The sequence below is a fragment of the Lissotriton helveticus genome, chromosome 9, assembly GCF_964261635.1.
Source record: "Lissotriton helveticus chromosome 9, aLisHel1.1, whole genome shotgun sequence".
NCBI classification, from domain to species: Eukaryota; Metazoa; Chordata; class Amphibia; order Caudata; family Salamandridae; genus Lissotriton; species Lissotriton helveticus.
In genome coordinates, this window is record NC_136070.1 from 1,079,941,949 (window position 1) to 1,079,966,561 (window position 24,613).

Genomic DNA, 24,613 nt, shown 5'->3' on the forward strand with positions numbered 1-24,613 from the left:
TCCCCCCTCCCTTCCAATCAGTCAAGGGCTCCAGCGAAGCCAGGAGGGCGGAGATGGAGGGCAGTGCTGGAAGTTTATGATCCCCTCCGAATAAAGCTAAATGAAGAGCTAGCGGCAGAGAACGGTGACCCTGCCTCGCCCGATTGCTACTGTAATTAACTTTAATTGTATCATCTGACGTAATCCTGAGCCCTGTTTGCACAAATACTTTAATTGTTTACTGAGGCATAGTTTAATAACCTTGCTGTTTCCGCCATAATATTTTCACCCTCTCCTACTTGCATCGCCCACCTTTCTATGTCCCCTCCTCCCCAAAGCTAGTTTACACAAATGAAGCACTTCACAGATTTAGTCCTAGGGCACCTAAATTGCCCTGCAAAAGAGGAACACTTGCCTATCTAATTTGCCAAGGAGCACAACAGTTTCACTGGGCAGAGACTGCAGTCCTGGTTACTTTATGGATCAGCTGCATACGTCTCTTACTGTTTACAGACAGCCAGTGGCAGACCATTTGCTCTGCATTCCTGGACTGTGAGTGTGACAACATCTCAGCCGAGATTACGATGCAGCAATGGCACATCTCAAAAACAATATCAAAAGCAAGTTTGAAAGTTCCGTAGTTTCGCTTATTTGTGAGCTCGGGCACTGCTTTTGGCTGACTCCAAATGACAATGTAAATGTGGTGCCTGTAAGGTGACAACCTCACTCCAGAACACCGCAGACACTGTCTTCCTACAAATCATTGATTTCCGGTTTGCTAGTCTAATTAGTTGCAGACAGCACACGTTCCTGGATGAAAGGTCAACTCGGCCCTTCATCCTTCCGAGGTCTAGTATTTACGGTGATTGGTAAGAACAAAAACTGAATATATGCAAGCAGTAGCCATAAACAACCAGGATGAAATTAGGGTTCTCTGAACCGACGTCTACTTTTTCTTGTTTATTCTTTACATTGTTATGTTTGTTATGGGCCCATTCCTGATAAGCATGAAACACCAATACAAAGAAATTTTTTTTTTTAAATGAAAGAACAAAAACCGTCACACACCCACACACACACACACACACAACCACACACACAATCCCACACAGAACTGTAAAAAGTTCAATCGGGTCGGGGACAATCGATATTTGCCCGGCGGTATTGCCTCTGTGACCCTCTAGTTATTTAAATCAATGAAGAGGCAGGCGCTGGAGACTGGAAAGCAGGAAACAAGGTTTTTTTTATTCTCTCCGGAGGAGAACACAACGAAACGGACAGAAGGTATCGTTCTGAGGTGCTCTAACTGTATTTCTGAGGCCTGGCCTCTTATATCCACATTTATGACTTTATTGCAGATTACACATACATGTTTAAAGCTTTGATGTGCGGAAAAGACATTCTCGGAACTCCCCTTTGGGCCCGTTCCCACACACATTTACAGTTAAAGTCCCCACCCTAGTCACAACAGGTGATGAGCATCGCGCAGCTGGATAATCCGCCGATTCACGGAATGTGGGGAGTCTGATCGGATCTCATGGGGTGGGGGGGGGGGCTTTGATCAACCCGGGGATTCTTTGATGGGGGAAGCTTTCTATTGTACGGGGAGGGGCAAGGATGGTATCGGCAGAGCTGGGTGTCGGCTTGGGAACGGGGAGGACAAAACGGGCACACGGGGAAAAGGGGGTTTGCATCTAAGGGCCGGAGATCATGAAAGGAAAGCAGGGAGGTGTCGCGCTGGGAACAGGATGAGGGCCGGGGGCAGAGCAGCGCCGAAGAGGGGTTTATGACTCAAGGCAGGTGCAAGCAGGGGGTGGTCAGCGTGCAGGCTTAGTGAAGGCAAAGGGCTATGTCAGGGGCCAGCGGCATGCAAAAGGGTTTGTTCTGATCGGGGCATCTTAAAATGGCGGGCGCGCACGACAAAAGTGTGGCATCAGGGGAAGAGGCAAGATGGCGCAGATAATGTTCACCAAAACGCACTAATTTTCCACAGTCCTCCCTTTAACATATTCAAGACATCTTGCTGGTTCATTTTCTACTCGGGTCTATTGTGGTGGGCATGAGAAAGAAACCGGTAGGAACCCTAGAAAAAGAGTTGTCTAGTTTTTAGGAGGTGCACCTATTTGATAAACTTTGATAAATTTGTTCAGCAGGAAAGTCATAGGAATGAAATACAAAAAACGGCGAGCAGCAAGTACATATCATAACGTGAACTGGCAGGTTAATACATATTTCAGATTCGGTTTGGAGCAGGATCAATACAATGGCGGCTGGGAGAGAAATGAGGCAAAAAAAAACGGTGATTGAGGATGTCAAATGTTCGAAGTTTACGAGTTCTCATTGTTCTTTGTGGTCTTTCGTTGGCGCTGTTGAGCACCGGCGGTGGAGCTACAAGTCCAGCTCTGTTCTAAGTTCTGCGTTGCAGGGCACGACCCTTTCCTCGCGTTTCTGGTCGGGAAGGTCCTTTTCGCCCTGTGTCCTTTGAGGTGATTGTCAGAAAGCTCCGATGGAAGAAGAGCGTTCAAAACAGTCCATAGGGTAGGTCAGAGGAAAAAGGGGGATGGAGCAAGGCCAAATTAGGAACAAACTAGGGGAACGAGAGACTTCAAATAGGCGGGCGTGTGACGGAATTCAGAGAGCGGGGACTTGTCAACAGGCACTGGACGTCGAGCAGGGGCATCAGGTCGACCCTTTCTTTTCATGCTGTCGAAAACAGTGCCTCGTCCTGCAGCTCTTTTCAGTCGTGGTCTCGCCTTGGCTAATGTCGCAGGAGTCCCTTAGTCTGCAGTCAGGCCTCGTGCTCCCACATCCGGTCCTTCTCTCCTCCAACGGCAGTACCCTTAAACAAGTTTGAAAAGACAGTCTTTTAGAAAATTTGCGGATGAAGATAATCAAAAAGTCTATTTCTCTCCCAGCTCCAGGCAAAGAATGAAAATGTCCGTTATATTTAACGTTCACAACTGGCATATGAATGACCGGTGGCGGACCTGCTGGATTTACTATGACTTTCCTTCATAATCATTTATTACAGGCATGACGGTTCATCTGATGGTAACCCACCTTCGGGAGACAAATCTGGCAAAGATATGCCGTTCTCTAGAGTTTCACATTTACAAAAGGGTACAGTGAGTCGTCAACATGGTACTACACAGGTATTTTGCTGAGAGACGAACATGGCTAAACATTTCCTTTCTATCGGTGCATCCTGTTTTTCAACTACTGCGGGGTTCATTTTGATGATTTCTTTACCTTGGTCTAGTCTGTTAACCGTGTAAAACATCATTCTGGGTCCTACGTAACCTTTTACAGCCCGGTTACTTAACTAGGAAGGACAGGGGTTTTATGGGAAACAACCAGGGACATAGACAGGGGAGGTAACGAGGGTGATCGTTTTTCTGGTTTGGGTATTGCGACGTTTCGGGGAGGGGAGGGTCGCGTATTCTGAGGTCCTTGTTTTATACTATAGGAGCCGTTGACATGTAGTTCCCTCATTTCGGGCCGGATTAGGGAACCTCTGTCGTCTTACCTGTCCTTTCCCTTACGGCCCAACCTGGGTTCATTGACTTCTTATCGGAAAAGGAGAGGTAATGACGCGGCCTCAGGGTGATTGTATTAAAGACAAGCGTTTGTGCAAATACTGACGGTATTTGAAGCCAATTAGGTGGTGTGCTAGGGGTGGCAATCTGCCAATTTCGGGGCTAACCACTCGGAAGAGTGGTAGTGAAAAAAATAGAGAGAGAGAGTGAGAGAGAGAGAGAGAGAGAGAGAGAGAGAGAGAGAGAGAGAGAGAGAGAGAGAGAGAGAGGGAGAGAGGGAGAGAGAGAGAGAGGGAGAGAGAGAGAGAGAGAGAGAGAAAGAGTGCAACGGCAGGCTAAATAGTACACGTGCAACAGAGAGGGCGGCAGTGCATTCAAGAAAGGCTATTTAGTGCATTACACAGTAAAGGGTATTCACGAGTCCGCGTTAGAATCTTGTAATCATGCAGTTTGAGCATTAGACAGGGTAGAGGGGACGTGCTTTGAGAAAAGGAAAGAAGAAAAAGGAGGTACCATTTTGTCGCACTTTCTCGCATTCTCGGTCCTTTGGCCAGTTGGGTCAACGCCTCAATCACACACACACACATTCCCTCACAGTTTCGCATCATACGTAACGTGGGTTCATTCGTCCGGTCTGGTTTAAGGGTGATCACTTTTTATCACGTTGTGCTAATTTTTCGGGTTTGTTCGATACGTGAGTAGTTTGCAGGCGTGCTTAGACACCACCCTGCGGCGCTAGTCCGTTTCGCGTATTTAGACATGGCAAGGTCTCAGATCTTCGCCACACCTCGGCTGTAATTTCTGACGTAACCTGCAGAGGGAGGAAAAGAGGGGGGGGGGTGGGGGAGACAGCATTCGCGCGCATTCAAATACATGGATTCATAAGTCCTTTACTTACCTCTTACTCGTCTTTCCTCCTTGGGGCGGGGTCCCCGGGGATATAGTTTTCGGAGTCGGGGGGGGGGTAGTGTGTTCATGTAGGGCGTGTGCGGGGAAACATAAAAAGGGAACCAGAGGGGCCTAGTGCGAGGTATCTAGTCAAAGGATATATCTCACTATCGGGATCCTTAAACCTCTTTCAACGCCGTGGCGTTCTAAAGTTCTTCGGTTCTTGGGTCCCTGCTACTTTGGAACGTTGTACTTTACAATATTTACATTATTTCATTTCACCCTCCTTTTACATTCCCTCATTTACACCATTCGTTTTACCCATCCTTGGAAGTCACGGCCTTCCACTACGCGAGAGTTCATGAGTCAGTCGCGTACTTTTAAGACGGAGTGTCGTGTTGTCGATCCGATCCGTCCTCCAGGGCTGGGCAACCATCTTCCTTTAACCTTAAAGAGAGAGCAGAGTAGGGTGCACAGAAAAAGAACTTTCCTACCCATCCCATATTGTTTTAAAATAAAGCATGCAATACCCGTCCATAGTTTCAAAGACTTTATTTTGCAAATTCATTTCAGCATATGGTTTAGGAGGGTGTGGTCGTATTTGGTCGGTCGTGGCAATGGCTAAAGTGCGTACAGTGGGGGGTGTCGTTTGCAACAATAAAAACATCGGAAAGTTTTACTCATTCATTTGTAAGAGACTAAAACGTCTATTAATTGGCTGGGGGTTCGGGGGCATATATTTTCATAATTTAGAAACATAATCATAACAGTTGTAATCAGATTTCCTATATGCATACCGTACGTGTGCATCGTAAATGAGGGTTACATCAGTTATAAAAATATAATACATTGTATATTCGCAATCAACATTTGTAACGGGGATCTTTTCATACTGTTCGTCGAGTGAGCTCTCCTTGTCTTTTCTAGCCAAGTGTACAAAGGATCACAAAAATCTCAGAACATCAAGTTTATATTAGTGCGAAGGAACACCACGAGGTGTTCGTAAGTTCCGATTGATACCAGCGCCATTTTGGGCGGGGCCGGCACAGTCCGGAAGCAGCATCAGGGGGAAATGTTTCCATTACTGGCAGTTTGGACCAGAGTCCTTTTCGGCAGTTCTAGAATTCACGCTAACAGAAGGTGTGGCAATGTCATGTTTGTTTCGTTGGCGATCGAAGCAGCCGTCCCTTACCGGAAACCTGCAAAGGCCGAAGGCTCCGCCGGGGACCTTTGTATGATCTTCAAGGCTGCGGAGATGCTGTCGGAGATGGGGGCTCGTGCTCCATGGGACAAATGTTCGAGTGGTATGGCTGGCCAAAGTTACTCTAGTGGCCGGGGCCCGCCTTCCAGCGGATCCAGACGCCATTTTGAGGCCCTACAGGGGCCACTCTCGTCGAGTTTGCAAGAATGGAAGAGACCCTTCGGAGTGAAAGGAAGAGGTCCCTGTTTTGTGAGAGCGGGACGTTCAGCTGGGGTGCAGCTGTGATGCCCCCACCTGGGGGGCGAGGGAGACTCGTTCACATCGTCTCCTTCTCCCGGTGCACTCCATGCCGCTCCTTTTCATCGCCCCGCATGAAGGCCTCTCCACATCCGGTGTTCCCCAAGTGCCACCATTGTACGTTCGGTGCTGCGCAAATACTGGGGTGCCACCATTGTGTGTTCGGTGCTGCGCAAGTACTGGGGTGCCATCGCCTGACTGGGGGTGTTCGGCGTCGGGCTGGGGGCTGGGAAACCTCCTACCGGTGGAGGTGGGAGAGGCTCGTCCGCGTCGCCTCTCCCTCCCAGCCCAACTTGGACAGATTGTTGTGGAGGTACGTGCAGGACATCCCGCCGTCCAGGACTGCTGCGGCTGTGACGGAAGAGAAAAGGAAGAGGTGCCTCGTTCTCCTCTGGACATGTGGCGGGACTACCTTAGTCCTTCCAGGCCCGTTGCGGCCGGCCAAGGAGACACGTGGCGGGACTACCTGCAAATGCCCAGGCTGCGGGCTCCTGCCTCTCCTCCGGCTCCCCCATACGTTAAGATTTCCTGACCAAGAGTTGGCGGCGGGGCTCGCCTTATATGGGTTGCCGTTGGTTGGGCGTAGCCGTAACCCTGCCCTACTTTGGAAGGTTCCAGAATGGGGGGGGGCGAATGTTCTGTTTGACTTTCATTTTCTACAGTTTATCGTTATTATTCCTTGTTTGTTGTGTTAAATTAAAAGTTCAAGTTTATTAATGGTCTACGGATTTTGTTTTATCATTTCTTTCTTTCCAGGTTGCTTTTATGCTAAGTTTCTGCTAACAGGGGTCGAGTAACACGGAAATACGTGTAGAGGGATGACGCAGATTTGTACATTACATACACACGAACTCAGACGGGGGACAGTACAAGTACGACATACAAAGACCCAAGACAAATATAAAAACAGTTATTGGTCATAATTATCTCTTTCCGTCTGTGAATTTTAAACGAGGCTGGGTTCCCGTCTTGACATTGCCCGACCTAGGAGAACTTGATCATGCCGCTGAGATTTTCCTGGCGAAATCTGTGCCATCGGGCATAATCAAACGTGGTGGTTCTGTCTGGTCTGTCTATGTAAGTCGGGTTCTTCTCTGTCTCGCGCCTTTTCTCGTACTGTCGGTCTGTCGTTCTTGTCGGCCCTTTGCCTTTACTCACGCTCAGTAGAGTCGGGCATTGGGCTTTCCAGTGTCCGACATACCTACAAAAAGCGCATTGGTCTGACCCTAAGTCTGGTCGTCCTTTGTATAGTGTCGGGGGATGAGTTGTGGGTAGCGGTGTCCTGGGGTCGTCCTGTCGGTATATTTCCCTACTTGGTTTATCCTCGTCTTTTCTCTGTCGTTTCGTAGCCTCTCTGCGCCACATACCGAGACTGTCGAGCATAATTGGCGTCGTCTTATTATTTCGAAGGGCTATTTCTAACGTTTCTATTTTATCAAGGTCAAAGGATCCTGCCAGTGGCCACTGTTTGTCTTGGCTATCTTCGGTATACCTGTGCCATAATTTATTATAAGCTATGGTGACTAACCCATAGTTTATGAACATGTCCTTATTAGGGGTGCCTTCTAGTGGAGCCATATGGTCCACCTCTAACACCCGGTCCGGGCTAAACAGGCTATTTATCAATGGGGAGAAGACAGACATGACGGCTCGTAACGAGGGACTAAAAAGTCAGCACTGCCTATCTTATCACTAGGTGCAAAGACTAGACAGAATATTTCTATTCTACGTTGTTTGCAGGTAGTGAATACCTCATGGATCCAAAAAAAAACAAAAGACCAACAAAATAACAATGGGGAGAATGAGTAGGACCGCAAAGATCTGCGTTACCTACCCTTTTCACTATCTGCAAAAAGGATGGTCTCTTCCCTGCTTGCAGACAGAGAATCTCCAGGAAACAATAGTTTGTGAACAACAGTTCAGTTTCAAGCAATTATTGAGTGGGGGAGAAAAAGGAACAAGCACGGCTGCTACCCTACTTATCCTCCACTGCTTGCAAAGGGAGAGAGAGCCTGTTGCTTCTCCGTTTGCAGACAGTGAATCTCTAAATAAAAATAAACAAGGCAATACTAGTATTTTTGAACAATCAAGCAATCAAAACAAATTCTTTCGCAACTTGTCGTGGCAACACGACCTTACCCGGACCATGTGGACAGTTTCTTGTCTTCCGAATCCAGCGCCCGATCGTCCTCTTTTTCTCGTATTTCTCACGGCACTCCTGATGGTTCCCAGTCAGGACCGTAGATCACTCGAGAGAGGTCTGTTCGGAACTAGTGAAGTTCGGATGATCGGCTGCCAGACGAGGGTCTATTGGGCAAGAGCTCTCCCGATCGTTGCAGTCGTTCACTCTGTCGTCGGGACCTCTCCCACTGGATCCACGAGTCGCTGATGGGCCCCACGCTTGGGACGCCAATTGTAAAAAGTTCAATCGGGTCGGGGACAATCGATATTTGCCCGGCGGTATTGCCTCTGTGACCCTCTAGTTATTTAAATCAATGAAGAGGCAGGCGCTGGAGACTGGAAAGCAGGAAACAAGGTTTTTTTTATTCTCTCCGGAGGAGAACACAACGAAACGGACAGAAGGTATCGTTCTGAGGTGCTCTAACTGTATTTCTGAGGCCTGGCCTCTTATATCCACATTTATGACTTTATTGCAGATTACACATACATGTTTAAAGCTTTGATGTGCGGAAAAGACATTCTCGGAACTCCCCTTTGGGCCCGTTCCCACACACATTTACAGTTAAAGTCCCCACCCTAGTCACAACAGGTGATGAGCATCGCGCAGCTGGATAATCCGCCGATTCACGGAATGTGGGGAGTCTGATCGGATCTCATGGGGTGGGGGGGGGGCTTTGATCAACCCGGGGATTCTTTGATGGGGGAAGCTTTCTATTGTACGGGGAGGGGCAAGGATGGTATCGGCAGAGCTGGGTGTCGGCTTGGGAACGGGGAGGACAAAACGGGCACACGGGGAAAAGGGGGTTTGCATCTAAGGGCCGGAGATCATGAAAGGAAAGCAGGGAGGTGTCGCGCTGGGAACAGGATGAGGGCCGGGGGCAGAGCAGCGCCGAAGAGGGGTTTATGACTCAAGGCAGGTGCAAGCAGGGGGTGGTCAGCGTGCAGGCTTAGTGAAGGCAAAGGGCTATGTCAGGGGCCAGCGGCATGCAAAAGGGTTTGTTCTGATCGGGGCATCTTAAAATGGCGGGCGCGCACGACAAAAGTGTGGCATCAGGGGAAGAGGCAAGATGGCGCAGATAATGTTCACCAAAACGCACTAATTTTCCACAGAACCACACACAACCACACCCAAAAACACACACAACCACACACAATCACACCCAAACACACATCCACATACACACCCACAACCACACACACACACAACCACACCCACACACAACCACATATACAACCACACTTACACACACAACCACACACACAACCACACACAGAACCACGCGCACAACCACTCACACACACACATGCACAACCACACACACAACCACACACACAACCACACACACCCCCCCACACACACAACCTTACACACACAACCACACACACACACACACACACACAACCACACCAATAACTGGCATAGCCAATAGGTCTCGCCTTGAGACCTTTTAAGTGTTTAGCCACGCAACAGTTGATGTTGTTGCTCCAAGGATATTGCATAACTAAATACTTAGAAAGTCCAAAAAGCGAGACCTATTGGCGTAAGGTAAAACATTCCGTGATCAAGGAAATGCTGTTTTTAATTTGTGTCAGCAAAATATTTTTATGCAACTGCTGCTCTTTTTACTTCACATCACAAGATGTTTTGCATGTGTGAATTTTGGCACATGACCTCTGATGCAGAGTGTTCCAAATCATGGCTTAGTTGCAGCTTTTTATAAAGGTTCCTAAAGAAAAAGGAGCCAAACTCAGATTGTTCATAACCCGAAGCCATTCCCAAGCAGACCGCTGTGCACTGTCCTGTGCTGAATAAGCTACTGGTCTCAGCTCAGTTACCAGCACACCAGAGTTCACATCACTAAAAGCACCATCGCAACTGACGTTAATTGGAGCCTCGGCTCGGTTTCCTTCATAAAATGCGCCTACCTCGAGACTCAATTGGCCACCGTTTGTGTCTACATATCCGCCTACCAACAAATGTCAGTGCACACTTTTCCACCAGGCAAACACACCACCAGCCTTTAGTGCACGCTTCCGGACACACACCACCAGCCGTCAGTGCACGCTTTCACCAGGCATACACACCATCGGCCGTCAGTGCACACTTACCAGGCACACACATCACCAGCCATCAGTGCACAATTTCTACAGGCACACACCACCAGCCGTCAGTGCACGCTTTCACCAGGCACACACCACCAGCCGTCAGTGCACGCTTTCACCAGGCACACACATCACCAGCCGTCAGTGCACACTTTCACCAGGCATACACACCACCGGCCGTCAGTGCACACTCACCAGGCACACACACCACCAGCCATCAGTGCACAATTTCTACAGGCACACACACAGACCACCAGCCGTCAGTGCACGCTTTCACCAGGCACACACCACCAGCTGTCAGTGCACACTTTCACCAGGCACACACACCACCAGCAGTCAGTGCATGCTTCCACCAGGCACACACACCACCAGCCGTCATTGCACGCTTTCACCAGGCACACACACACACCACCAGCTGTCAGTGCACGCTTTCACCAGGCACACACCACCAGCCGTCAGTGCACGCTTTCACCAGGCCCACACACCACCAGCCGTCTGTGCACGCTTCCAACAGGCACACACACCATGAGCCTGCAGTGCACACTTCCACCAGGCAAATTTCTACAGGCACACACACCACCAGCCATCAGTGCACGCATCCACAATTAAATATTGTAGCAATCGCAGTATGGCGCACTTTACTTTTAAACATGTCAGTGCACGCTTTTTCCACCAGGCACACACACCACCAGGTGTCAGTGCACACTTTCAACAGGCACACACACCACCAGCCATCAGTGCACGCATCCACAATTAAATATTGTAGCAATCGCAGTATGGCGCACTTTACTTTTAAACATGTCAGTGCACGCTTTTTCCACCAGGCACACACACCACCAGCCTTCAGTGCACGTTTCTAGACACACACACCACCAGCCGTCAGTGCATGCTTTGCCACCAGGCACACACACCACCAGGTGTCAGTGCACACTTTCAACAGGCACACACACAACACCAGCCGTCAGTGCTTGCTTTCACCAGACACACACACCACCAGCCGTCAGTGCACGCTTCCACCAGGCACGCACCACCAGACGTTAGTGCACGCTTTCACCAGGCACACACACACCACCAGACGTCAGTGCACGCTTTACCAGGCACACACCACCAGCCAATAGCGCACGCTTTCACCAGGCACACACACCACCAGCCATCAGTGCACACATCAATTGTTAACGCATCCACAATTAATTATTGTAGCAATCGCAGTATGGCGTACTTTACTTTTAAACATATTCATCTAAAGCGCAGCATGCCACCATTGCTACAAAAATAAATACACTTTTTTTTGCCTACAATTTATAGACTTTTGTTGCAATTGGTGTTGCAATATTTCGCAATGCCAATAGCTCAAACTTAATTAATGCGAGACCTATTGCTTGTTTTTTCTGGAATTGTGTGACTGTGTCCAACAAAGCCAAGCGTTAGTACATTAACTGTAGAAGAACATGACGGACAAGTTGAAATTAGCAACTATAACCACATTTTTTAAACAAATATTACCTGCAGATTTATAAAAATTATTTAGTGTTTAGCATTGTGTATAACTTCTATCAAAGATCCTATAATGTAGTTTGTAACTATCCCCTGGTATAAACGTTTTAAGGTTGCTTGTCGACCGCGGATAATTAAATAACTTCTGAAGAATAATTTCAAATTGAGGCGGTCGCCGATGCTAAGCTACTTTAGTATGCACATTCCAATAAAATGATAGTGCTTTTTCCATGTCTATATATCAACTATGAGTCACTTGTTAAATCGGTTTTTCTGGCGCTATTCCGACTTCTCATTCGGAATTGACATGGCCATAGAGTTATGCGGCTGGAAAGCGCAGGTCGCTGCACTGTGGCATTGTGGGCCGCCGACGGGGAGAGGGAAATATGGCGGATGCTGTGGAGCCGTGAGTATGTGCGCGCGAGCCGCTCGCTTCTTGCTTCCGCAACCGCTGTAGCAGCGCCTGATTGAAACTTCTTTTATTCTCTCTTTCTTTAGGGAGAAGAAAAGAAGGAGAATAGAGGAACAGACAAGCGACAAGTTAGTGCTGGGAAGTGGCATTTGTGAGGTTGGGAATGAGTTTTCAGCTACCCCTGAGCCGGCCAGGGAATGCAAGGGGACGGGCCATCTACATTTACCGTAGACAATGAATGGGATTGCGGGCTGTAGTTAAGGGGAAATACGTGTTTCAGGAGCATAGGAAATGACGAAACACTTTATTTTACAGAGCTAGTGGAATGGGGGTGTCTAAATGATGATGGGAAGTTGGTGAGAGACGGTACATTGCAGGTGCGAGCAGAGCTAGCGGATAAACATAGCATTAGAGCTTAGGGGTCCAGAACTTATTTATGCAAGTGCACCAGATGAGGTGAGGGCGTACGGGTAGTGGGCGTGGAATGACCGACACACATATTCTAGGCAGAAGAGAAGGAGAGTCGAACTCTCGAGTAGAAACAGGACGAACTGGCCGCAGACGGGTTTGTGGGAGGCAAGGTGGGAGGGAAAAAAAATTACAATCAAGCAAGGTATGAGGGAGTCTGGCGAACTGTTTATGTATGTTTGCGCCCTAACTGTACGACCTAATATTGAATTGTGTAAACATTTCATGAATGTATAAGAAAATGTTTGAAATGGAAATGTATAAGTGCAAGTTCCACTATTCCCAAGTGCCTGTTTAATACTGAGCCGAGCTATCATGTACGATCTGCCTGCCACACTCAATCTTCCCAGGATGTGGCGTTACAGCTAGAGCTTGAAACTTTGGAACTGGACAAGCTAGTTTTTTTTTTTAAGTTTGATTTAATGAGGAATAGAAAAGGGGAAGGAGGGAAGGAAAGGAAAGGAAAGGGAAGAATTACAATAAGCAAATGGCAGAAATAAACATTAAAATAGAAACATCATAAAAGTAAGCATTACAAGCATGAGAAAGTATGAACATATCGTATAAATAGGAATACAGTAAGCAGAATACAATATATATGAATGCAATAATAATAGTAATTAAATACATGTATGAATAATCAGAGAATAAGGAAATCATGGGGGTTTGCGAACTTCAACTGTGACTGAAGCAGGAGAGGGAGGAACAGGAGTAGAGGTAGAAAGATATGTTACCAAAGGAAGCCAAAGTAGGTCACGTTTAATAGCCAAGGAGATGGGAGATACATAATTGGTGTCTAAACGATGATTAAAACAAATTGCATTCCACCAGGATTGATAGGTAACATTCGTAGCTTGTTTCCAGTTAGAGGTAATAACATGAAAAGCTATAGCAAGGAAAAGGTCGAGTAAAGGGTAATGGCTGGAGGAGCGAGGAAGGTCAGATGAGAGGGAACCAAGGAAAATTAGTGAGGGCGAAACGGGGACCTGGAACTGAAAAATCTTTTGAATTTGCTTCCAGACCAACTGCCAGAACTGGGAAATAGGAGTGCAATCGAATAACATGTGTTTGAGATCAGCAGAGGGGGATGAACAGGACCAACAGGAAGAGGGAGTGTCTGTTGAGAAACGGGATAGAGCGAGTGGGGTGCATAAATTTTTTATGGTAAATGAAAAATAAAGTCTGTGTAGTATTATCAGCCCTGGAGGACTTATGGAGTTTAGTCCAAATTTTATCCCAAAAAAGGTCCGGCCATGTCTGAGAAAAGTCCAGCTCCCAAGCAAGCTCAGTACGAGATTTTAATCTATCAGTGGTAGGACGAAAAGAATTATATAAAGCAGAAGCAGAAGGAGACGTTTCCAATAAAAGGGAAGTGGGTCTGCGATCTACCGGGATTTCGTTAGAGGATGGGAGAGCTTGAAGATATGAAAGCAAGACTGGATAAAGGGTGTTATATTGCGTTTGAGCAGAAACGGGTAAAGAGAAAAGAGATTGAAGATGCTGAAATGAGAGAGGATTACCTTGAGACAATAATTGAGATATCCAGTAGAGACCTCGAGAATGCCAAGTTCTCCAATATATGGTACGGTGGACAAGCTAGGTTTGAGTCATGGCGTTGGCTCAACATCCTGTGATTCTGGGCAAATCTCAAGTGTCTAAAAGAAATGAATGTGACCTTGTATAATAATGTAACTAGTTTTCATGTGAAGCGCTTCAATATCTCCAGGTAGAGTTCACACTATATTTAAATCACAGAAAACCTGGGAGGTAAAAACAAAGCATCAACATAGGAGAGATAAATTGCCATTTAGCAGCTGATATGTACAAAATGAAAACCTAAAACATGGATAAATTGCAGCATCTCCACTTAAATTGTGTGAGCTTGGTCAAATATTTTATTTCACCAAAACTCATACTTGCACATAAAAGCACTTTAAAAAACATGAATCAGAAAACCAACTATACAAAACCTATAGTGTTCATTTAATTTAATAGACTAATGTTGCTCTATAATAATGTGGGCCACATACAGGGTCCGCGTGACAAAAGTGTTGCCCGTTCGTTCACTAGTAGCACTCTCACCAGTGTGAGAACAGGGCTGGAATGACTGACTATAAGCTCATGTTTAAGAACTATCACTTTTAATGAGTGCTTCTTAGTGCAGCGCTATATTGTGACATATTTATGTGAAAGCTTCCTTGTGTTAAATACAGTCTCATCAAAATTTAAAAAAGTGTATCATATTTTACGCGATGTTTGTTGTATGTTTTACAGAGCAAACATTTTCAGGGTTCGGATTGTGCATGGGCTCTAAGAGCCAAGCCAGAGCTCGGCTCTACCTGTTAGTTTGTTTGCTCGCCCACCTCTAACCCCAAAACTCAATTTCAATTTTAAAGACAGTGAAATCAACATTTCGACTTCTTACGTTGAGATTGATGAAGCATTTAGCAGGTGCCTTCTCCGTGTCCTCTTCTGCCATGATTGGGTGGGCCTGGCCCACCCGCCGCCCCTGTAGAACCAGGCCTGGCTGAGAGACGTGCCGCTAATCTCATTTTTAAATTAAAGACTTACAGGTACAACGTGTAAACACTGATCAGAAACATGAAGCAACATAAAATACACAATTGTTCTGTAGAATACAATATGACTTACTGAGTTCGGGAAGAGTTTTTATTTGTTGAAAAACAGACCGTACACTACGCTGGGGGAGAACTGAGAAGTATATACGGAGTACCATCATCCTAAGTGGGTTTTTATGATGATACAGGACACACACCGAACGGAATTCTTCATAGAAACACAAGCTAAGCGGCTGGAGATTATCAACCAGCCAGGCTGAAGGGAGGATATCTACAACACAACTGCTAAGGTAGAGGCAGGCATGGACAATACACCATCGTGGCGAATGGGAAAAGGTGAAAGACCACACACTGACAGGTGGGAGTAGAAAGGGCAAAGGTAGCACATCTTTTCGAACGGTGTTGATTACACAAGCTAAGAAGAGGAATAATATAGACGATGCACCAAATGGGGGCCGGCTCTATGGTGGCAACGCATTCGCCAATGGAGAGGAAGGATATAGTCAACACACCAGCCTGGAGTAAGTGGTTTTAGTCCACCACCAAAGCTTGGGTGAGCGAAGACAACAAACTGGACGGAGATACTACACACCTCCAACCATATACCAAAGCACAAACAACCAAGCCGCGGTCGTGGAGTTGCAGAGGGCTAAAGAGGAGGAAAGGAGAATGACTTAAACATGGTAGGCGAGAGGGAATGGACTATAAGGACTTAGATGTGGGGATAACGGAAAATGGCTACGAGACACAACTGTGTAAAGACAGAGGGTTCACAGCTGCAAAGTAGTCTGACTGTGGTCAGATAATAGATTTAACAAATCAACTGGGCGACAGGAGCTGAAGAGGGTTTTAAATGTAGATTGAGCTAATTAGAAGATACTACATGGTTCCGGGGTTGGAGCCCACCACCGGCCAAGTCAAAAGAGCACCTTTTTATTGGTATACCACACATTGATGACAAGAACATAGACCTTGTAGACACATCTTGGTTAATAGGAGTTACAGGAGGTCGCAACCGAAGGAAAACATCCTTTGCCTGCCTGGAGCGGATAGAAACCAGGTTTTGAAAGGATGGAGACTACACAGTCTGGCAACTGGTATGGATTGAACATAATCCAGTCTTGGATAAGAGGTCTAAGGTTTTGAAAAAGGGACCCCGAAGCAGCTCTCAGTTGTACTAGATACTGTTCTAGAGGGATGTTGTATAGATTGCATGTCTGTGACACAGGTTACCGCCAAGATATTCAAGGAGTGTGAGTTCAGTTAATCATTTGCTACTCCTCGACACTTGCGCTCTTCTACCTGGAGATAGGGCCCATTAGGTTGCCATTGTCTGTTGTTTAGATATGGCTGTGGTCTGTCCCAGCATCTTATGCTGGAACCCAGTGTTTCACAATACCATGGAGTGGCAAGATAAGGCTCACCACATTGGTCCACATGCAACCAATGATGTGGGGTTGGGTGGACTCGTGAAATATGCTATATTGAAGTGTATTGATGAGGCTGCCAAAAGTAGGTCAAAGAACATGTTTGTCTCAAAGTAGTGCTAGAAAAAGATCGGTATACCAAAAAGACAATGGTTCCAGTGGAGCATTAAATGTAGTCACAATAAATAATACAACAAAGCATAATAGCAATGAGAAATAAAGGAGGGAGGTAGGTGATGTCTGGTAATGAAAGCACAACTCTACACATAGATTTTTGTAGGCAAAAATTAGTCAAATTGTATTTTCCAATTTTACAATATATACATAAGCATAGTTACACTGTGCACATGTGTCCCAAGTGAATATGTGTGAACCAAAAACATAAACAATCAAAAGGACATCAACAGGGATATTTACAAGGTTTCTACTGGGATATATACAAGGAAAGAAGGCAAATGACCAGATATGATACAGTGGATATTAACACAATGGCTATTTCCATCATAGACACTGGTAAAACTGGTTCATTTCCTATGGGTGTCGACGGCGTTTCGACCCGGGGGTGGATAAGGGGTCTCTTCAGGACAAAGACGGTATGTGGGACACCTATGTGCTCAAAATGACGGGGAATTAAAAGGTGTGATTCACCGGGTGAATAAATAATTCCTAGCGTACTCACAGTGTGCCCCAGTCGGCTACACTGAGTCGCTATTGAATGGCCCCAGAGTAATGACTTCGTGCTTTTCCAAAACCAATTTGGGAATTCTTAAGCGCCAGACGGGGTCTGCGGCATCTAGTTTGCCAATTGTGACCTCAAGGAACAATGCCTGGTTTTTTGATACGCGCTGGCTGCAGAAGGTCGGGAACTCACTGTCACGGCTATTCCAATATTTCTCATTGCTATTATGCTTGGTTGTATTATTTATTGTAACTACATTTAATGCTCCACTGGAACCATTGTCTTTTTGGTATAAAGTACACACCCTGGTTCCTTGTGAGTAGGGTTGTCCTTGTCGTTTTTGTGAGAAAAAGATCGGTAGCACATATCAGCCTTTCCATCATATATACGGAACAAGAGGTTTCCGACGGCGCACATTACATCTGATGAACAGCATCCTTGATTTAGGACCTCAATGGACCATGGACATCTCTCAACCGCACTTGCCATCACCTGACATGCAGAACAAAGGCACATTAACGGTGGTTTTTCATTGGTCATTAACGTTGTTCAGGTCAGAAAGGATTTCAGGCAACAGTACATTAACATACACCAGAAAACCATCACTTGTTGCATAGGCTTTTACATTAGCCTGCTAAGGTATTACTTTAGGAGAGCTGATTTGTTTTGTTCTCTCCTAGCTTCGCATATCTTCAACATTTTTCTATATCAGTTGCCCCGTTTACAGATTTGAATGTTTTTTGCGTGAAATTTTTTTAATAGATGTCTACTGTAAACACACCCTCCGTTCGTTTTGGTTCCTGCATCATAGCCTCTTTGTTATGGTGCAAGTACTTGTGTTGGAAAACCAGGATGGCTATAAGTTACACTGCCAGTAATGTTGCTACAGTCAGTTGTGGTGCCAGTGATCACACTGTACAAACTCGGTGATTGTGCCTGCACTGCTAACTACTCCTTTGACCTACAGATATGGGTTAATTAATTAATCCTCCGCATGTGTGGTGCTGCTACTTAGTCTTCAGGGTATTTGCTAGTAGCACCCCCCCCCCCCAATCTGGTGCCTCGGCTATGGATCTTCCATTATAGTTCCAGTAGTTGCGTCTCTAACAGTTTTAAACAGAATTTACTAGACGCTGCCTCTTTAAAATTACGATTTTACATTCGGATTTCTGTTTTGTTAGGAAGACCACATTAATAGGCATTACAGCTTGCTTTTTTTCTTACCTGTAATACTAGGGTGCCAGCTCTTTTTTTCATTAGAACAATAATGTTTGCAGAAACAAAATGTTGTTTTGGGCGTTTACTTCACATTGTGTGGTAGTTTTGTGTCTTGTAAACTGCAGACAATGTGTAGCTATATGTTCGAATCTTTTTGTGTGAACAGTCCTACAAAAGACACCATATAATTAACTTCAAGATATAACGAGCATTTGCAATGCAATCGGTCTCGAATTACTGGTAGTATGAGGTATTGCCTTTGCAAATAATAATGCTACGCCAATAGCTCATACTTTCAGTAATGCGAGACCTAGTACATGGCAAATGGTTGCGTACTGAGCCAGGAACCAGCATTGTATGTCTCAGGGCAGTACTGCAAGCTGCTCCTAGAACTCCCTAGTGAGCAAGGCACCAGCTCTGCATGTCTAGGTGCAGTAACGCAAGCTGCTCCCAGAGGTCCCTAGTGAGCAAGGCACCGGCACTGCTTGTCTAGTTGCAGTACCGCAAGCTGATCCCAGAGGTCCCTAATGAGCAAGGCACCAGCACTGCTTGTCTAGGTGCAGTACCGCAAGCTGCTCCTAGAGGTCCCTAGTGGCATCAGAAAAGTTTGGTCACATACTGTACTGCACCCTGCTGAAGTTATGGTAAATCTACCCTACCCATAACGGATTTCATGCAAGACAGTACCGCAAGTGCATTCAAATTGCTGTGTCCATATATACAATGAGTAGTTTTGAAATGTGACAAAAGAATTATTATATTAATTCTGGATGAGGTTGTACTCTATGTGGAGCTGATAAAGGTAAATTTATAGAAGGTCTAACATAAATGTGAGATGTGCTAGCGAGTAACGTAACCACTGCCAATCTAGTTTAGGACCAAGTGAGTGTCCTGTCTGAAGGCCTTTAGGAAAATAGTGCCTTGAGGCTGTAACAACACATTGAACAGGGGGTGTCCTCATGGGACGTTACAAGAAGATACCAGGTGGTACTAAGGAGGAACTACAATGCCTAATGACCAATGAAAATCCACCATTTACAAAGGACAGGCACAGGAGCCAATGAAAAAGATGGGGCGGAAGTAGGGGGAGCTATATGCACATATCCCGAATACAGCACGTCTCCAAGAGACAGCGCAAGCGCTGCCTAGGCGAGACCTAAAAACAAAATAATGGAAAAAATGTCTTGGGTGACTTGGCTGTTCATTGCCTCATTTCGCAATTTAATCGCCCCACATGAAACAAGAGAAGGTCAGAGTACACCTTATGTTGTAGTCCTACGATCTGTAGTTTCTAATTTAGTTATTGATGCCCGAATGCGGGCATTAGGAAAGGAAAATGTGAGAGATTGGAGAATAAATATTAAAATGCTCTCACGTTAACTACACATTGCCCTCCCACAGGGTGGATATTCAACTGCTTTGGGGTTTGTTTGGGCTCTACCGTACACAATTAATTATTGGATTATGGGATCCCTTCGGGTTCCAAACTGCATTTGTTCTAATTTTGTCCAAGAATGATGCAGTATCATCTGCCTTCAAATAAAACAAAAATATCCCTGACAATGTCCCACTTTTCTTAGATAGGTGGCCAAGTGTTGATCAGTACTCTTCATGAGTTTCTTCTTCTTGCTTGCTCATTATGGCTCATTCTGAATAGTAATATTCTTGTACATGGGAGAATGCCTGATTTCAGGTTACTTCAAAATTAGAATCGGTTTCTTCACCTTTCTGTAGTCCAGAATACGGGATTGGTTGTTGCGATCCCATTCTGACTATTCAATACTTTTAATCCTGTTAGTTTCTATTCTTTGTATCTGGGGCTCCGTCTTTCTGAGTCAGCGTCTCCAAATTATTCAGAACAATACTGCCCACCTAATTCTCAAAATCACCCACTGGGTAGCGGGATCAGGACCCTTGCGTCATTTTCACTGTCTTCCAGTCAATAAGAAAATCCAGTTCATGGCTCTCATTCTTGCTTTCAGGGACTACAGTCACAAGGGCCCTCTCTACCTCAGGTTACGCTTCAAGCCTTACCTTTAGGATAGATCTCTGAGGTCCAACAGAATTAAACTTCAACTCCTCTGCATTCACAAGGATAGAAGATGAGGTAGATCATTCAGTTTCCTGGTATTTAAATTGTGAAATGTGCTTCGCTTGACTTAAGCAGCGTTCCGTCTGAAGCTGTATTTTGAAAGAGATTTAAAACTTTATTTTTTGACTCCTGCATAAATGTTATTTAGCATCATTGCTGTTAGGCTTCCTGTGGTTGATTTTTATGCTAGCGCCGGGATGCCTCATTGGAGGTAGCTGTGCGCTTTATAAATGCATTGTATTGGTCACTGACCACTTTTGGAATCCCTTGTGTTTTGCAAGGGTGCATGTTTTTGAATTTATTTTTATTGTTAAATGAGCAAAGCCTCTCCAGGATCTCTATTTTCATCCTCCAATGCCTTGAGTGCCTGCTCATTGCTGCATGGTTTGCTGTAAGGCTCACTCTGCAGAGCGCTAATATATTTCAGCAAGGCTTTCTCTCCTATTATCAAGTGTCAGAAAAATTTCTCTCAAAATTGAAGCTTTTTCAGAAATCAGTACACAAGCCCCATAACAAACTAAATACTATCCCCATGTAATCAACAAACAGACTATACTGTTCTCGCATTCAACTCAACTCTTGATGTCTGACAGACAATGAGATACAAACCCTATTGCTATCATGTGAATCAACCCGCAATCTTCCCCCTAAGGTAGGCGTACACATCATTCAGTCAGTCCTAATCAGCGCAAATAGAACTGCAAAGACTAACCACAGAAAGCCAAACCTCAACAACGTGAATAAAGTGACTTTAATTCCCGAATAGTGAGACTCAATAAGGGTAAAACCACAGGAACCTATATTGTGTCTACTACTTAACTGTTGTTCAGGAAAGAAACATGCCGCAGACATGGCCGACCTCATCTTAAACCAGGAAATGGACGTAACGGTCCTAACAGAATCATGGCTATCGTAATCATCCTCTCCATGCCTTGATCTATTAGTCCCCCTGAATTACAGCATTGTGAGACTAGACAGGCTAAACAAAAAGGGTGGAGGCATCGCTTGTATACTTAGATCTGACATTGCCATTACAAAAATACATTCGGTCCTCCTTGAGTCATGTGACTACCTCAGTTTGTCCTTAAGATCCATAGATAACTAAATTTGCAAACTTCACACGTTTAATTTATATTTAACAAGGTAACCATCACAATTTAAAATCACTGGACTGCGCAAAAAACAGACCCTTGGAGCTCTTCAAGATCATCAGACAACAAACCTCCAAACCTGATGCGTCCTTGGGACAGGCTTCTAACGAACGGTGCGACAACTTCGCCACCTTCTTCAATGACAAAATCTCCAAGATTGAGCGCTCTCTGGACAACAACTGCTCCTCCCCTTCTCTTAGCAGCCCAGCTGGGGTGCTTAGTTGCGCTCCCACTCCCAACATTAAAGCTTGGTCACTCTTCCACCCCATTCCAGAGGAAGAGATAGTCAAAGTTATCACCACCTCTAAACCTTCATCTCACACCCTAGACCCTCTCCCTGCTCAACTCACCAAAACATTGAAATATTCCCTTGCTCCACTCTGGTGCAGGATTATGAATTGCTCCCTAAAAACCGGAATCGTTCCAGATTGTCTGAAAGTGGGTCAAGTCACCCCACTGCTGAAAAAACCAGGCCTGGACATAAATGACCTAAACAACTACAGACCTGTCTCCAACCTTACTCTTCTTTCCAAAATCCTAGAAAAATGTGTACTCCAACAAGTAACTCAACACCTGGACAATATCAACCTCCTCGACTCCCATCACTCGGGATTCAGGAAAGGATGCAGCACAGAAACCGCAATCCTCAACATAATTGATGTTCACAAATCACTGGACTCAGACTAATGCTGCCTCCTCATTCTCCTAGACCTATCGGCAGCATTCGACACAGTTGACCACAAACTTCTCCGCAAAGCTCTCGAAGAAAGGGCCAGTTTAAACGAGGTGGTCCTCAAATGGTTCTCCTCATTTCTTCCCAACCGCTCCCAGAGAATCAAAATTAGATGCTTCGAATCCGACCTTCAACCAGTCTGGAGGGGAGTCCCCCAAGGATCAGTGCTCTCCCCTCTACTCTTTAACATTTACATGGAACCCCTCGCCACCTTATTAAGAAAAGCTAACATCCCTTTTCACCTATATGCGGATGACACCCAAATCTACCTGGAAATCTCCTCTGCCAAAGATATCCAAAGACTCAATGAAACACTAAGAGAATTGCAACGTTGGCTGTCAAGCAACCACTTAAAACTGAACCCGTACAAAACCAAACTGCTCCTCATCTCGAACAAAGAGGAGAACCCACAAGTGGTTGATTGGCTAAAAGAGATTGATGCGCTCAACGGGAACACCTGGCCGATTCTGTTAAATCATCGGGCATCACGCTAGACTCAAAACTGGACATGACCAAACACGTTAAGATTTCGGCTAAGAGCGCCTTCCTTAACCTGAAACTACTAAACAAAATAAAACCTTCCATTTCACCCAAGGATCTCAAACAAGCCACCCAAGCATTGGTGCTGTCAAGACTGGATTATGGAAACGCAGTCCTCTCGGGAATAGCAAAAACACACCTTGCTCCGCTGAAAACAACCCTCAATACGGCTGCCAGAATGGTCACTGGAATAAAGAAATATGACCACATCTCTCTTGCACACAAAGAACTCAAGTGGCTTCCAATAGAAATGCGGGCGAACTTCAGAACGGCCTGCCTCACCCACAAAGCCCTCCACACAGGAAAACACCAATATCTGGCGTCCAAACTCAAAAAAGCAGGTCAGAACAGGAACCTTAGAAGCTCCAATACCTTACTCTTGTCCCGCTAAAATCACGAAAATCGCGGCCAGCGCCCAAAATATGGAACTCTATCCCCCCCACATCAGAACTATTCCCTCCTTTCCTAAAGTCAAAAGTCCGCTCAAAATCCTTTTCCTCGATCGATCGCTAGCGATTAAATAGATTCAGTCGGAGTGCTGAAAATGACACTAAACCTCCCTCGGTTGTGGGATAACAAGTCCTTGTAACGGAACTCCCCAACATCTTCTTTACTACGACTCTCATCCGGATTGGGTGTGAATGGTTGTGTTTTTGGCGGGGTTTAGCAGGGTGGAATTGAGCCGGTGCCTGAATACGTAGGGAGAGGAAGGGGCGTTTGGCGTTTTGCTCCGCAGATTTCTCCTCTCGCGCTCACCGGGGCACCCCAGCCTCTCACCGCTCGTCACTATTCTGGCGATATTCGTTCCTCTTGCCCTGTTCCGTGACTCCCACTGCTCCGCTCGCTCTCTCACTGCTCCGCTCGATCTCTCACAGCCACGTGACTTCACTCAGAAGAGCTAGCCATACCACAAACTGACGGATTGCAATAACGTGATTCCCTAAACCAAGCACCCAGCTGGGACAATCTGCGTCAAAGGCACAAGGTGGAGCCTAACCCACAAATTAACATATCCCTTTTACTCAAACAATAATGCAGGCTTAGTGCTTCAATTGTATCTTTTCATACTAATCAAATCAGACCTACAGCCGTGATAAACAACTTTACCTTGCTATATTGATTATTAACTTCACGACAAGGCAAATAATGCAATAAAAGCGCTTTCTTTAGCGGAAGCGCACAATTTCCAACAAATCAAAATTCGTACTCAAGTTTATCAACATTAATGTGGAGCCAAAGCCCCTTTTGTAGGGCTTCTTAAATCTTTTGTTGTTGTTGAGCACATGGTAAATAAAGCAGTGTCGACAAGCCAGACCTAAAAAGCATCCAAAGTCTCGCAACTTGTCTAGAAATCAGGAGAGGTAATTTCATGTTTAGGCTTTTGGGTCTTGGTCATTTTCTACACTTGTCAGTATTTTAACCCTGTTTAAACAAGTGTAGGGCTTTCTTAGATGCACTTTAGGGAGACAAACTGACTGTGAATTACGAATTACTGTAAATGTCACAGCAGCACATACAAATGTACTCCTTGGGTTAGCTTTAAATACTGGAAAGTAGTGCTCCTCCCTGTCTTATCATTAAATGAGGGGGAAAAGGTCTACTTTTTAGCTCCTATCGAATATCCGGATCTGCATC

At 45.6% G+C, this 24,613-nt stretch overlaps 1 protein-coding gene across 3 annotated transcripts in view; it reads left to right on the forward strand.

Moving 5' to 3' along the window:
• Nucleotides 1–11,962: 11,962 nt before the first annotated feature.
• LOC144782233 (NEDD8-activating enzyme E1 catalytic subunit) overlaps nucleotides 11,963–24,613 on the forward strand; it is a 241,145-nt gene continuing 228,494 nt past the window's right edge. Inside the window, exons 1-2 of one of the 3 annotated variants that reach the window (XM_078661476.1) lie at nucleotides 11,963–12,085; nucleotides 12,178–12,219. In XM_078661476.1, the coding sequence (XP_078517602.1) occupies nucleotides 11,987–12,085; nucleotides 12,178–12,219 (141 nt within the window). In that variant the 5' untranslated portion in view covers nucleotides 11,963–11,986. Of the gene's footprint in view, nucleotides 12,090–12,177; nucleotides 12,220–24,613 lie in introns of all 3 variants that reach the window. The other 2 variants (XM_078661474.1, XM_078661475.1) reach the window with 2 other exon arrangements.